Genomic DNA, 12301 nt, shown 5'->3' with positions numbered 1-12301 from the left:
ACACTATGCACATACGCAATGTATTTAAATATATGCACAGGAGAAATTTCATTATATTTTTGAAAGAGAAGGAGGTAGTTAATTAACAATTCTTTCTAAAGGCATGGCTAGCCTATGCCTAGGGGATGAATTTGTTGCTGTATGTTCTCCTCACTTCAAATTGCTTTGCCTGCCTATTTGACCCTGGAAATAACCGATAGACTTCAGTTATCCCTTCAGCAGAGTCTTTTATCAACAGCGTGTGAAATGCATGTGAATAATATGTATGTATGTATGTATGTATGTGTGTGTGTGTGTGTGTGTGCGCGCGTGTGTGTGTGTGTGTGTGTATATATATATATATATATATATATATATATATATATATATATATATATATACACACACACACACACATGCATGGGGTTAGAAAAGCTGGTTGCCCTCTCCCTCCCCTCCCGAGGAAAAATGAAAACTTAAAATCAAATGAAAACTTTCCGCCTATGCACAGGACAACGAGCACAAACGTGTTCCTATCCAGTGTGTGTACTCACTTTCAGTCTGTCCATTCATTCTTGCTCAGAAACTCCAGTATATATGTTTAGCCTTGCAACTAGGCCCCTGTAGAATTGTTCTTACCTTCATAAACTGATAATTCAAGACTGCATATTCTCCTAAGTGCCATGAGTCTGCAAACAATCTGCTTAGTTGTTTCTAATGAATGCTGCCTTTGTGCTTTTAATAAAGCATGCTTCATAACATGCAGAACAACGACAGAAACATTCCATTGTTGTGACTACTAGGACATGAAAATAGTTGGGTAAAAATGGTTAGAAAGCTGTACATCATTCACCAATGATTCAATAGTCTATTTGTATTTGATTTCTTCTCTAGCACAGCTATTCACGCACCCCTAAAAAATTGACATTGTCAGGCAGTATGTTACCAGTTCAGCTGCAATTGTATCTTAAATAGAAAGTTGGCTTGAATGTGTCACAGCGATCCATTGCTGTGCTTGTAAATGAGTTATCAGAAAGAATATGATCTTTAATAAAAAATTACAGCAGAACTCATCTCACTATGACTGTCAATGGTAACGCATATAGCAATCAACCAACGTAGTGACAGACCATATTACTGAAGTCAGATTTACGTAACATGCGTAGTGGACATGATGAGCATTTCATTGTTTCGGCTATATGCCACATACTCCACTATTACCCTGCTGCTATGGCACTCGCTTTCCAATGTAGCCCATGAGCATGGAGGCCTCACAATGACTGTATTAAGCCAATGCAATGAGGATGGAATGACGAAAAAGGAATGAAATCGATCGAACGACATAGACATGTAGCAGCGATGGCATGATGGCAATGAAATGTTGTTACTTAAATTATGACGATGGTATAACATCGACAACATGACTACGATGACATGAGGACAATGAGATGATTCTATGACGATGACCAGGTGACGAAGTGAGTATGACGAGAACCAGATGATGAAGCAGGAATGGCTATAATGGCACGGCCAATTGGATGCCATAGCAACGGCAGTATAACAACCAATGCATGATAGCATCTGTGTGATGACAGCACAATGACAAATACGGCATGACAATAGTGGTATAATAGTGGTATAATCACGATTGTATGACAACAGCATGATTACAATTGAATAACAAACAAGGAATGATGTTGATGGATCAACGAAGGTGGTGATGATCAATGGTGGTGATGACAATGGTATGACGATACTGAATGGTTGACAACGACAGTATGATGACAACAGCATGATGAGAGCCGGATGTGGAAGTTATGATGATGATGACGATGAAATCACCACGATGGCATTTCGACAACAGTATGACAACGAATGTATGACTGTCACAGACCGGCGCCAACCATGTTATATATATATTTCTTTAGAGTGTGTTTTTCGGGCATCCCGTTCCGAGTGTACGGGAAGAGGCCGCGAGAGAGGGCGGAGAGGACTGCCCGGGGTCGAGGGGCATCTGGAGACGGTCGGCTTTGTGAGCGGCGCAAGCGGCTGTTCTTCGGCGGCGGCTTCGTTGTCCCCTTCGACGGAGTCGGGGCTTGGCCGCGGTGTAAGATTACAAGAGTGGAGCAGGCAGAGCGCACGGTGAAGAAAGTTGTGCGCCCTGTTTCCACTGTTCGGTTGCTTCCGCTGGTCGGGATCGCGGAGACGGCCGGGCCATAAATCGACTGTGCGCATGCTGTCTTCGGTGGCGCCGAGAGAAAAAACGCCTGTAAATAACCGCTGGGCACAGCACTTCTTTTCACCAGCGCCTTCCCGCCGCCAGCTCGTTAGCAGTTCGGTGGGAAGGGGGACAGTCGGTTGGAAGCAGGCAGTGAAGAAGGTTGTGTGAGTCTTTGCGGCGTGCGGGGCCGAATTCCTGATGGCGAGGCGCGCGTTTCATCGCACCGGGCCCGCCGCCTTCGAGCCATCGCCGCAACGACTGCCACACGAGCCGTCCCCGTTCTTCGCTGCGCTACGATATGGTCTATCCGCCGGCTTGTCCTCTTCGTCTTTTCTGTTAACTATAAACGACTCGTTTGCCTCTAAACTCATTTGTTTACTGTTGTTGTAACCCTGCCTGATTGTGTGTTCTGGTCGTGTTCCCAATTGTGTGTACTTCTCGCCAATTCTGTTCATTCCTACTTTGAGTTCTTTGTTACCTTATTGTCCGTGATCAGTTTTGTGTATGATTAAATGCTTGTTATCCCCCTTCAACGAGTTGCTTCGTGATTGCCGACGCACCGATACACGGGCGTCTTGCTCGGGCTGACCAACCCTGAATAAATAAATGTTGTACAGAAACCTCTCGCTTGTAGGCCGGGGCGAAGCGTAAAGCGGACTCCCTGTGCTCCGTCGGCTTGCGCCTGGCAGCCGGATCGGCGAGCGAGGTGAAAGGTTTTTTGTGACAATGACAATGGTGCAATGGCTACGATGGCATAGCAACGGTATGAGGATAATGGAATGACGACAAGTGTATGATGGCAATGGCATGATGAGAGTAGGATGATGACGTTGGAGTGACAATGATGGCACGACGAAGATGCCATTACGTTAATGGACTGACAATGGAGGTATGACAAGACCAGCATAATAATGACTGAGCGTTGACAGTATGATTGCAGTGCAATGATGAAGGAAGATTAACATCGATGGAAAGAGGAAGGCGTTGCGACAATGACTGCATGACAACAATGGGATGACGTTATTGAAGTGATGACAATGCTAAAATGACAGCGTGACGATGATGGCATGATGAGTATGGCATCACAAGAGTTCGATGACAAAGCTGGAACAACAATGATGCAACGACCATGACAGCATCACGAGGCCGAACATTACTCGAAGGCTTTTGACCGTGCATCACATGCTAAACCGAACTTCAGCCTAAATCAAATACTTGCCGATGGTCCCGTTACGAGATGGATAGCCAGCTAGCTACTTATTGGAACACTGACAATATGTTCAATATAATGACCATGCCTCTAATATCGTGCCGATCTTTTCTGGAGTGCCGCAAGGCTCTGTGCTAGCATCATTTTCATTTATTTTATACATAAACGACATTACACATTATGGGGATGTAAAGATATGTCTCTTCACAGATAACTGCATGATATATAAAAAATAAGTACTCAAGAAGACCAAGTACGACTACATCCAGCTTTAAGAAACCTCATACAATGGTGTAATACCTTCTAATGGTGATCAATCTAGAATAAACGGTAGCAATGTCAGTCACAAATAAGAAATCAAAACTTAGCTTCCCCTATGGCTTTGGCAATGTCATTCTTACAACAGTAACCAAAAAGAAATACCATAGGTGTCATTATTTCTGATGACCTCAGCTCAAAAACCGAAGTGCAAAAGACAACAACAACAACAAAATAATAAAGCAGTGAAGAGTTTATGGTTTCTTAAGAGCACCTCGTGTTTTGAAACTTCAGATGCCAAGTTACATATAAGATCCTTATCCATCCTATCTTGGCATACAACAAACATCGTCTGGTTTCCATATATATATATATATATATATATATATATATATATATGTGTGTGTGTGTGTGTGTGTGTGTGTGTGTGTGTGTGTGTGTGTGTGTGTGTGTGTGTGTGTGTGTGTGTGTGTGCTCGAATCGGTGCAACGAAAAGCGGTTTGCTTTATCTAGAACAGGTACCGGTGCACTGATTCCCCCACGGAGCGGCTTTCCCATGCCTAGATACATTATCAAGTCATGTAACACTTCATAGAGTCAAGTTATTATATCGCTTAGTACATAATGCATTAAACATAGATCCTGCTACTTAGGTACATCAGTTTCAACCATTCTAGGGAAACACGCCACAAGCATGACTTTGTGATAAATGAATACTCTTGTGTTAAAAACATATATTGCTTCTCTTTGTTCCCCTGAGCCCCATGGGAATGCAACGCCCTAGATAAATTCACAAGTTCGCAGAATACCTTAAAAAAGTTCATTGAGCTCACAGTTGCATTAGTCCTGCGAACAGGCCAGACTTCATGACCATCGTCTGTCATTGATTCATGTCGTTACTTCCTCGATGTGTGCTTTTTGTATGAGTGAATGAATGAATGCTTTACAATCTCTATGAATGTTTGCTTTGATGACCAAAGCTGGGGTGGCTCTCTTCGGTCTCATATTACGCACTCTATGTGTTCACTTATGATTGGTTTTATTTCTTGTATTTTTACACGTACCTCATTGCTGTCTTATTTTATTATTGATTATAATTTGTATTTTCATATAATCCCACTCCTGGAACAGTCCCACGTACCTAACGGTATATTAAAATACATAAGAATAAAAATATGAATAAATAAATAAATACCTAGTGGCCTCAGCTATTAGACAACTTGGACCACGGGGTCGGAGTAGGGGAGACGACATTTGTATGACCACGGTGGCATCTCTATGGCGTTGCGATAACGTATGCATTACGACATTGTTGTGACGACGCCTGCATGATTATATGTAAGATGACAAAGCTAGAATGACGGTGCAACGACCACTAGCGGATACCTATAGTGGACCAAGCTATTAGACAACTTTTTTGATTGGGTCATTGGGTCGGGATAGACGGCGTGGTTACGACGGCATGTTGTCATTAAGATATCAAGAAGCTGGAATGACGACTATGGAAAGGCCATGACGCATCACGACCAGGAGCACATATCTAGTGGCTCGAGTACGCACAGAACTTGGGCCACTGGGTTGACTAAGAGCACGGACGGACGGACACTGACAGACAGACAGACAGACAGACAGACAGATTCAAAAAGGCTGAACTGGGCAAAGAATGCTATTCGCGTTAAAATGGGGAGACCTGGGCTTCGGGGTCCGTCCAGCTCGTTGTAATTATTACCCTTCTCATATACTGATCAGAGCGAAAATAAACGTTCTTCATATTGTGGGGGATTTAGTCCTCTGCTCCTAATTCGACATCCCAGTTGCTTGTAGCGCTTGAACAACGTGCTTTGGGCTGCACAAGCAACATCTAGCGATAACAGCTGGTTTCAGGTACGTAGCTTCTATCCGAGTGTGCGTGGCCGCACCCAATGGTCTCGCATCATCTTTTATCAATCGATTTGGCGGTCACCACGCCCTGCGCAGCTGCACTAGACAATTGCTGCACACCTACATACAACGGCTGGTCACCTGGAGGAGCCCACCAAGTATTTGGATAGGCTAACTTGTTCATTATAATACCTCAACATGTTTTTTATGACGGGGCATCAGTTGCAGGGAAATTCGCGACTAGAGCTATTCAAATCGCCCGCTTTGACTGTAACGGCCTGCTAGCACAGCTGATGGCAACCCCGCACCAACGTTGCGCCGCACCCGCAGTACCCTTTTCTAGCAACAGTTGACCAGTAAACTCGGAAAAAGAAAAATGATTATTTGAAAAGCGACAAAGACGCAAGCTTAATGTAGAATGATATACTGGTCATGGCATGTTTACGGTACTACCCTGCTACTGTATGTTTTCAGCATCGGTTATAATTAGAGTTCTATGACTACAGTGTCACACAATACCCCAATACCTGTATAATGGCATTGCCTAAAAGGAGGCAATGGTTACGGTTGGTTGATTAGGTTGATCAGCTCACTGATTTCTAGAGTGATTTTGAGGTTTGCTTATTAGCTTCTGTAGCTCACTCCGAGCGTGCCGAGCCGCGACGAGGGAGTCTCGCGGTACGTATTCCGTCAAAACGTACGAAGTGGGTCAGGGCGTGATAGTTGGTGTTACATTTCGTGTATTTTTTTCTTGACGTGTGCCGGCCTGCTGTGCGTGCGGCACAATGCCGCGCAACTGTTGTGTGCCGCTGTGCGGGACGAACTCCAGGAAAGACCCCCACATCCGCTACCACGAATTTCCGTGCGACGCGAAACGCCGGGAAGCTTGGTTGCGCAACATCTCCAGGGAAGGAGCCGGCGGGAAAGGTACGAAGTGGCAACCGACAGACAGGTCACTGGTGTGCGCCCTACATTTCACGGAGCAGGACTACAAGGTGGCCAACAAGAACAGGGTGCTGTTGCAGACCGCTGTGCCAACGGTGTTCCCCGGTTATCCAAGCTACATGAGAAAGAGGGCCCTCTTGAGAGCTGCTCTGGCTCGAACGGAGCGGTCGCGACCGGAAAGAACGGAGAATGCTATGAAGGCGCGCGGCGACGTTGCCTCACCAGACAAGCGCATTGCCGTTCAAGACGACAAAGTTCTTGACCGTCGCGAAGACTCTGAACCAGTGGTTGAAAAGCGCGAAGTAAGTTCGCCCTCTGAAAATGAGCCTATCCGAACGTCCTCCGAGTATGAAACGACGGCAGAAGGCTCGAAGGAAACAACGCGCCGCCTTCGAGCAAAGATCGCCCGTCTTAATAGAGAGCTGCAAACACTGCAGCGTAAACTTGATGAAGCCGAAGAGCGAGCTCGGGTTTACGAAAGTAACAAAGACATTGACTGTTTTATGAGGCTGATCGACGCCGCTGCTCATGGTGACGAGACCGCCGGGTCAATTGTGAACCAAGTCTACAGCTTCCATGGAGAGGCCGAATTTGGAATTTTTCCGTGCCCAAGCAAGGGGTAGGAGCACACAGGAACTGAAATAAAATTTTAAGCTGCCTTGCCCTCCTCAATGGCACAAAAACATGTTGGCCACTGTAAATCCGAGGTTGACGTCACTTCACTAATAACGATGACACTAATAAGAGAGAGCCTGCGCAATAAATTTAAGGATCTCTGTGCATGACAACACCTTTCTTTGTATTATTGATGAGGTGGCCACACAGCACAGCGTGATGTTCAGCCAATGTGTAGTCAAGTTTTTTTACCTTGTTGACTTGTTCTTAAAAGCACTCAGCAGCCCTGCAAGTCAATTGCTGTGTTTTGTACTGAAAGGATTGTCAGTGCTGTTGTAAATGATGTTGGATATTTCTTTACTATATTATTGGAAAAGCTGAATGCGGCTGTGAAGGTTGGCTCTTTTTTTGTTGAATGTAACTGTCAGACTGCACTTTCAAGTACCTGACCAAGGATGGCGCTCTTGAGCATGTGGCCCTACGCCCATTGCAGGATTTTTTCGTGTGATACGCAAGGACCTGGATAAACTTTCTAGAAAGAGAATTGATGAATGGCCGTAAAATGATTTGAAGAGGTGTGTGCCACAAGAAACTGCTTGTAATATAAACTTGATGCTTGTCAAACTGGTAACATATTGCGGTGTGATGCGGAGCTGAATGCCATCAAGAAAAAAAATAAGTGGTGACGACAACCCACGTTTCTTAGCCACTTGTGATTGGGATGCTCAAGCGAGGAAACCTCCACTGCCATCCAGCTGCAAAGAGGAATTTGAGGGACACTCAGCCGTATTACCTTCATGAATAAGAGTGCAAAGCGCTATGCGTTTCATATTATTGGCAGCCAGGCTTTGCTGCCAACGCATGAAATTGCAAAAACAGCAATGGCAGCCTTTCACCACAACGACAATTGCATGGCTGGATGCAGACGTCATCATCTTAATTTTATCCGACCAATTTTAGAACGTCAATGTAAACCATCTAGCAAAACAACAAAAATGGTGGCATGCTTGGTTCATTGATCCGGCTTCGTCTAGCACTACGATGTCAATGGTGATTTAAACGAACCTGTCACTGGCTGTGTACATGCCAGTCTGCCATCGCTTAGCAAAACAAGAGAATGTACATAGGACCATTTCCTAGCAGGCAGTGCCCATGGCATTGTGCTGACGCAGAGTTTGTTACTTTGAATGTTCAGAAGTCGTCCCCAACCCGTCCTTTAAGAAAACCAAGGAGTGCATTTACTTTCGAGGAGTTTTAAGGGCCTTTAGATCTCTTTTTCAAAATTCAAGGGTTCTCAAGGAGGAGTTCAAGGACGTGTACAAAACTGGCACTTCATGAAAGTAGTGCGAATGTATTGCACTGCAAAAATATGTGGATATAGAGGCACTCTTTCATACTAGATGTGCCTGTTCTGTTAAAAGCGAATAGATTTCTTTGGCTCTTTCACCCATATTGGCAGTCGGAGGTTGGAACAAAAAGTCGCAGTTTTGCCCGAAAGGCGAAGCGTTGACTGCGATAGCAAATTAGTAGACAGCTATACAAAGGAAGGATAGTAGTTTTATACGTCGTATAAACTTGTAAACATAGGCATACCAACTAAAATAAGAAGCACGTTTCACGCATGCACAAGCCAACATGGACACATCTCACTCGAAGACCACGGAAACTCATCAAAATGCTGCAGTCGGGAAACGTGGCAGCAGCAGCAGCGAGCGAATTGACCTTCGTGCAGCCGCTCTCATCAACGCGAAGCACGCCGCGAAAAACACAGCACGGACTCTGTACCCATCGCAGATGGCTTTGAAGATGCAGCAGCTTGAGTGGGCGGGCGCGGTTGCCCGGAGTAGAAGGGAGTAGAATTGTGACATGATACTACGCAACTTTCAAACGAACTTGACTGCCATTCCCAACCCAACGGCAATAAAGACACATCACAAAAAGCAGTAAAACATTTTATTGTGTGAGTGGCTGAAGAGAAGCCAGCAGTAGGCAGTACAAATGAGTAAACAGAAGTGTCAACATTATGTATAAGAAAAAGAATAAATTAAATGTATGTAAACATGTAACCTGAATCTAAATGAGAGCAATACAATACAAAACAATGATAGGGCAAAATAGATTGGCAGTCGGACATCACCTGCAGCAATTCAATATCTAGGGTGATCCTTTTTTTTCTATTTTTTTTCTTCTTTTTCTTTTTTGCACTGCAAGCTGCGCTGGGAAAGTGTGACCAGTGAACCAGGTATCTAAAGCCCTTGGCACAACCAGTGCATTTTGAGTACACTGACTTTTTCGCTTATGTTTCTTTGATTCACGTAAATAGAAGACATTCACCATCATGACCTGTCCAATTTGCTTTTTCAGCTTCCACTACTTAGGCAGGTATGTCATTACGGCAAGCCCAAGCTGAGTGCTGTTAAGTTACCTTGAAAAATATGAGCAACTGCTAAGAGGACTTCTTTCTCTTCATCTCCCAGTCCATGATGTCAATTGAGACGTGACAACCGCAGTACATGACAAGCAGTGTTGGCACCAAGGGAATTGGGTAGCCTGAAAGAGAAAACAAGCATGTCTAATGTACGCTTACTGATAAGCACAAACATTCCGTAAATATGGCACCAGGTACACTTGACTCCTCCGGTTAGCCAAAGGAGTAATCTTTCGTAAACATGGCATTGTTACATGTCATGGAGAGGCCACAAATTTAATGAAAAATCCTCCCGTGCTACTCTCCGGGCTTTTCCTGTCCCTCCGGCATGTCACGACACCAGCAGGGTGCTGCGCCTGACGTCACCACGGTAAAAATCTCTTGATTGGTCGTTCCGTGAGGCATGACAGTGCTGACATCATGAGAGTGGGTTACGTGTTCTGAGAATGGAAGGGGCTCGACCATCATGCGCCACTGAACCTTTTATGAAGCTACCGTACAGTTAGCTTTGTGCAGGGGCTGATTAGGGTGGATGATAGAAGAGCCCTTCTTCTGGCGTATTGACACAGCCCGTAGCTTTTGTTTCAATGCCTGGAAGAATGTGCGGTTGAGGAGGAGAGAGTGCCAATTGAGAGGGCAGCCGATGCGAGTGAGAAACCACGGTGGCTGCGCAGTCCTTTATAAAATGTCTGTAACCTTACTATTACAGCAACATTTCAAAAGATACTTGCGGCTGTACGTTCATTGTAGACTGATACACAGGTGCGACCATGTAACACATGTTTTTTTAGCTCAGAGTAGTTTGGGGCCCTTCAACTTTTGCACAGGGGTGGTATTTCGTAGTGGCCACATTTTAACAGCACATCTGAGTGCAACATGCACCTGTTTTGTCATTATTGAGCCAGAAGTATGATTTGTCAATACTGAGTCAGAAGTCGGAAGATGCCAAGCAAAATATGTAGAATCTGCGGGAACAGAACAGTGGCACCACATGTCATTGTAACAGTGAAACAAGACGCATGCCTTGTTTTGCCTGCAGCCTATGACTTCACCCTAACACTGACGGACGGTGCCCCTGTTGTGTTTCAGAAAATTCTACACTTCTTACTTGGCATCACTGGAGGCGATGCATATTTCTGATTTATTCTGAACAGGCAAGTATTGCACCCGAACATGCTGTTAAACTGGATCCACTACTAACTGCCACCTCAGTGCAAAATTTGAGGGCAAATGTGGCGGCGGTATAGCTGTAGAGGTCGTATGTGCCTAACGTTAAGAGTGAATTTTAGCACTTCCTACTGACACAGCACACCCATGTATGGTTCTAAAAGCCTCGAGTGAGAGACAAGCTGATTAGTATGTGTTCCTAATGTTCCATTTGTGCTTTTAAAGGGCCCCTCACCAGGTGTGAGCATCGCTAACAGATAGGTCCGGCACATAGATCACACAGTGGCCATTGTGTGCGCAAAGTATCGCACGGCTGTATAGCGCGTAAGCAGTTGACACATTAAACAGGAGCCCACGTGCCCTTTCTCTTGAGGGAGCCCTGCTTCCAGCCAAGGAGTCAAGGTTGCAGGCACAATGCCTCTATGCGAGACGCACTGCCTCCAACGTGGTTACCAATCGTGGCACGTGACCCTGGCCAATAGTCTAATGCAGAATGCACTGGCACGTGACCCCAGCAAATCGTCTAAGGCAGAAGGCATTGTAGTAGCGCTGCCGTCTGCAGCAGTGTGTCCAGCCTAAATAGATGACGATGGCAAGAGCGTGAGCTGAGAATGTTCAAGCCTCTGAGGCTTAGCAGGTGTGTCTGTCAGCCATTCTTGGCTCAGAGGGATTCTTAGAGAAACGTGGAAGCCCATGGTTTGCTGTCGACCCCCCACAATTTGGTGACCCCCAGATGTGAATACCATCACTGGGATTGCACTGTGCAGAAAAAAAGAGGAGGAGAAGAAAATAGTAGGAAGGTGGGGTTCGCGATGTAAACGCAACATGGACCCTCGGCTAAGGTACGGGAAAAAAATTTTGCGCTGCGACCTCGTGCTTATCAGTGTCATGCCAAAACCACTAAGCAACCATGCCGGGTTCCAGTGTGGGAAGGACAGGGAAGAAGGACGTTAGTCAAGGCAGAGAGAAAGAGTGTCTAAATTGACAGTGAAACTCGCCTCCTGGCAGCAGGCCACTGCTACATTTCAATTTCTCTTATCTAATGTAATAATAACCAATTTGAACAATTTTCTTGAGGCGAGACACTCCCGAGACAGTGCCTTACAATTTCTGGAGTACTATAGCCAAAATTTGTAAGGCACCTTGGAGAGGGACCCATGCTTCATAATGGGCAGCATAATGAGAAAAACTTGCAATTTTGTGAATATTTGGATGCGAACATAGTTTTTAATGGTGAATAATATTGTTTGTTACTTAAAAACCACTCTAAAGGTATTCAATAATTGATCTGAATTGGTCTAGAAATTATTATTTGCACATCCGTGCATGATTCTGTTCCATACAATTTAATAAGGTCCCAAATGGAAAATCGAAGCAAAGCAGTGCAGTGAATGAATCATATAATACGATGCCAATGCTGCTGTCCATTGAATTAATTTAACACTTTCTGAACAACAGTCACAGTCAGTTAGCTAAAAGTATTTATTTTTGCAGTGTAGGCTGATATTAAACATAGGAAAAAGTTACAGGGGGTTGGAGACATGCAGTGAGAAAAATGCAACACTTAACCCAGAAACGCTCTTGCAAGGTTTCATAT

The 12301-nt window shown here is 44.8% G+C and overlaps 2 protein-coding genes across 4 annotated transcripts in view; one reads left to right on the top strand and one right to left on the bottom strand.

The window, feature by feature from the left end:
• The first annotated feature begins 6334 nt into the window (after positions 1-6334).
• LOC135904765 (THAP domain-containing protein 11-like) lies at positions 6335-7117 on the top strand. Its single transcript, XM_065435744.2, has one exon. The coding sequence runs from the start codon at positions 6335-6337 to the stop codon at positions 7115-7117; it is 783 nt and encodes a 260-aa protein (XP_065291816.2).
• A 1928-nt stretch (positions 7118-9045) lies between these two features.
• LOC135904721 (protein-cysteine N-palmitoyltransferase HHAT-like protein) overlaps positions 9046-12301 on the bottom strand; it is a 28575-nt gene continuing 25319 nt past the window's right edge. For all 3 annotated transcript variants that reach the window (XR_011507425.1, XM_065435648.2, XM_065435650.2), the window contains one exon: positions 9046-9659. Coding sequence is in view for 1 of the 3 variants with exons in the window: in XM_065435648.2 (XP_065291720.2) it covers positions 9556-9659 (104 nt within the window). In the remaining 2 variants the exon portion in view is untranslated. The remainder of the gene's footprint in view (positions 9660-12301) is intronic.

Source organism: Dermacentor albipictus, chromosome 7 (assembly GCF_038994185.2).
Source record: "Dermacentor albipictus isolate Rhodes 1998 colony chromosome 7, USDA_Dalb.pri_finalv2, whole genome shotgun sequence".
Classification (NCBI taxonomy): Eukaryota; Metazoa; Arthropoda; class Arachnida; order Ixodida; family Ixodidae; genus Dermacentor; species Dermacentor albipictus.
This window is presented reverse-complemented; position numbering and strand designations above follow the sequence as displayed.

Excerpts from the sequence above, each read along its gene's own strand:
- LOC135904765 (XM_065435744.2), top strand. The coding sequence starts at position 6,335 with ATGCCGCGCAACTGTTGTGTGCCGCTGTGCGGGACGAACTCCAGGAAA.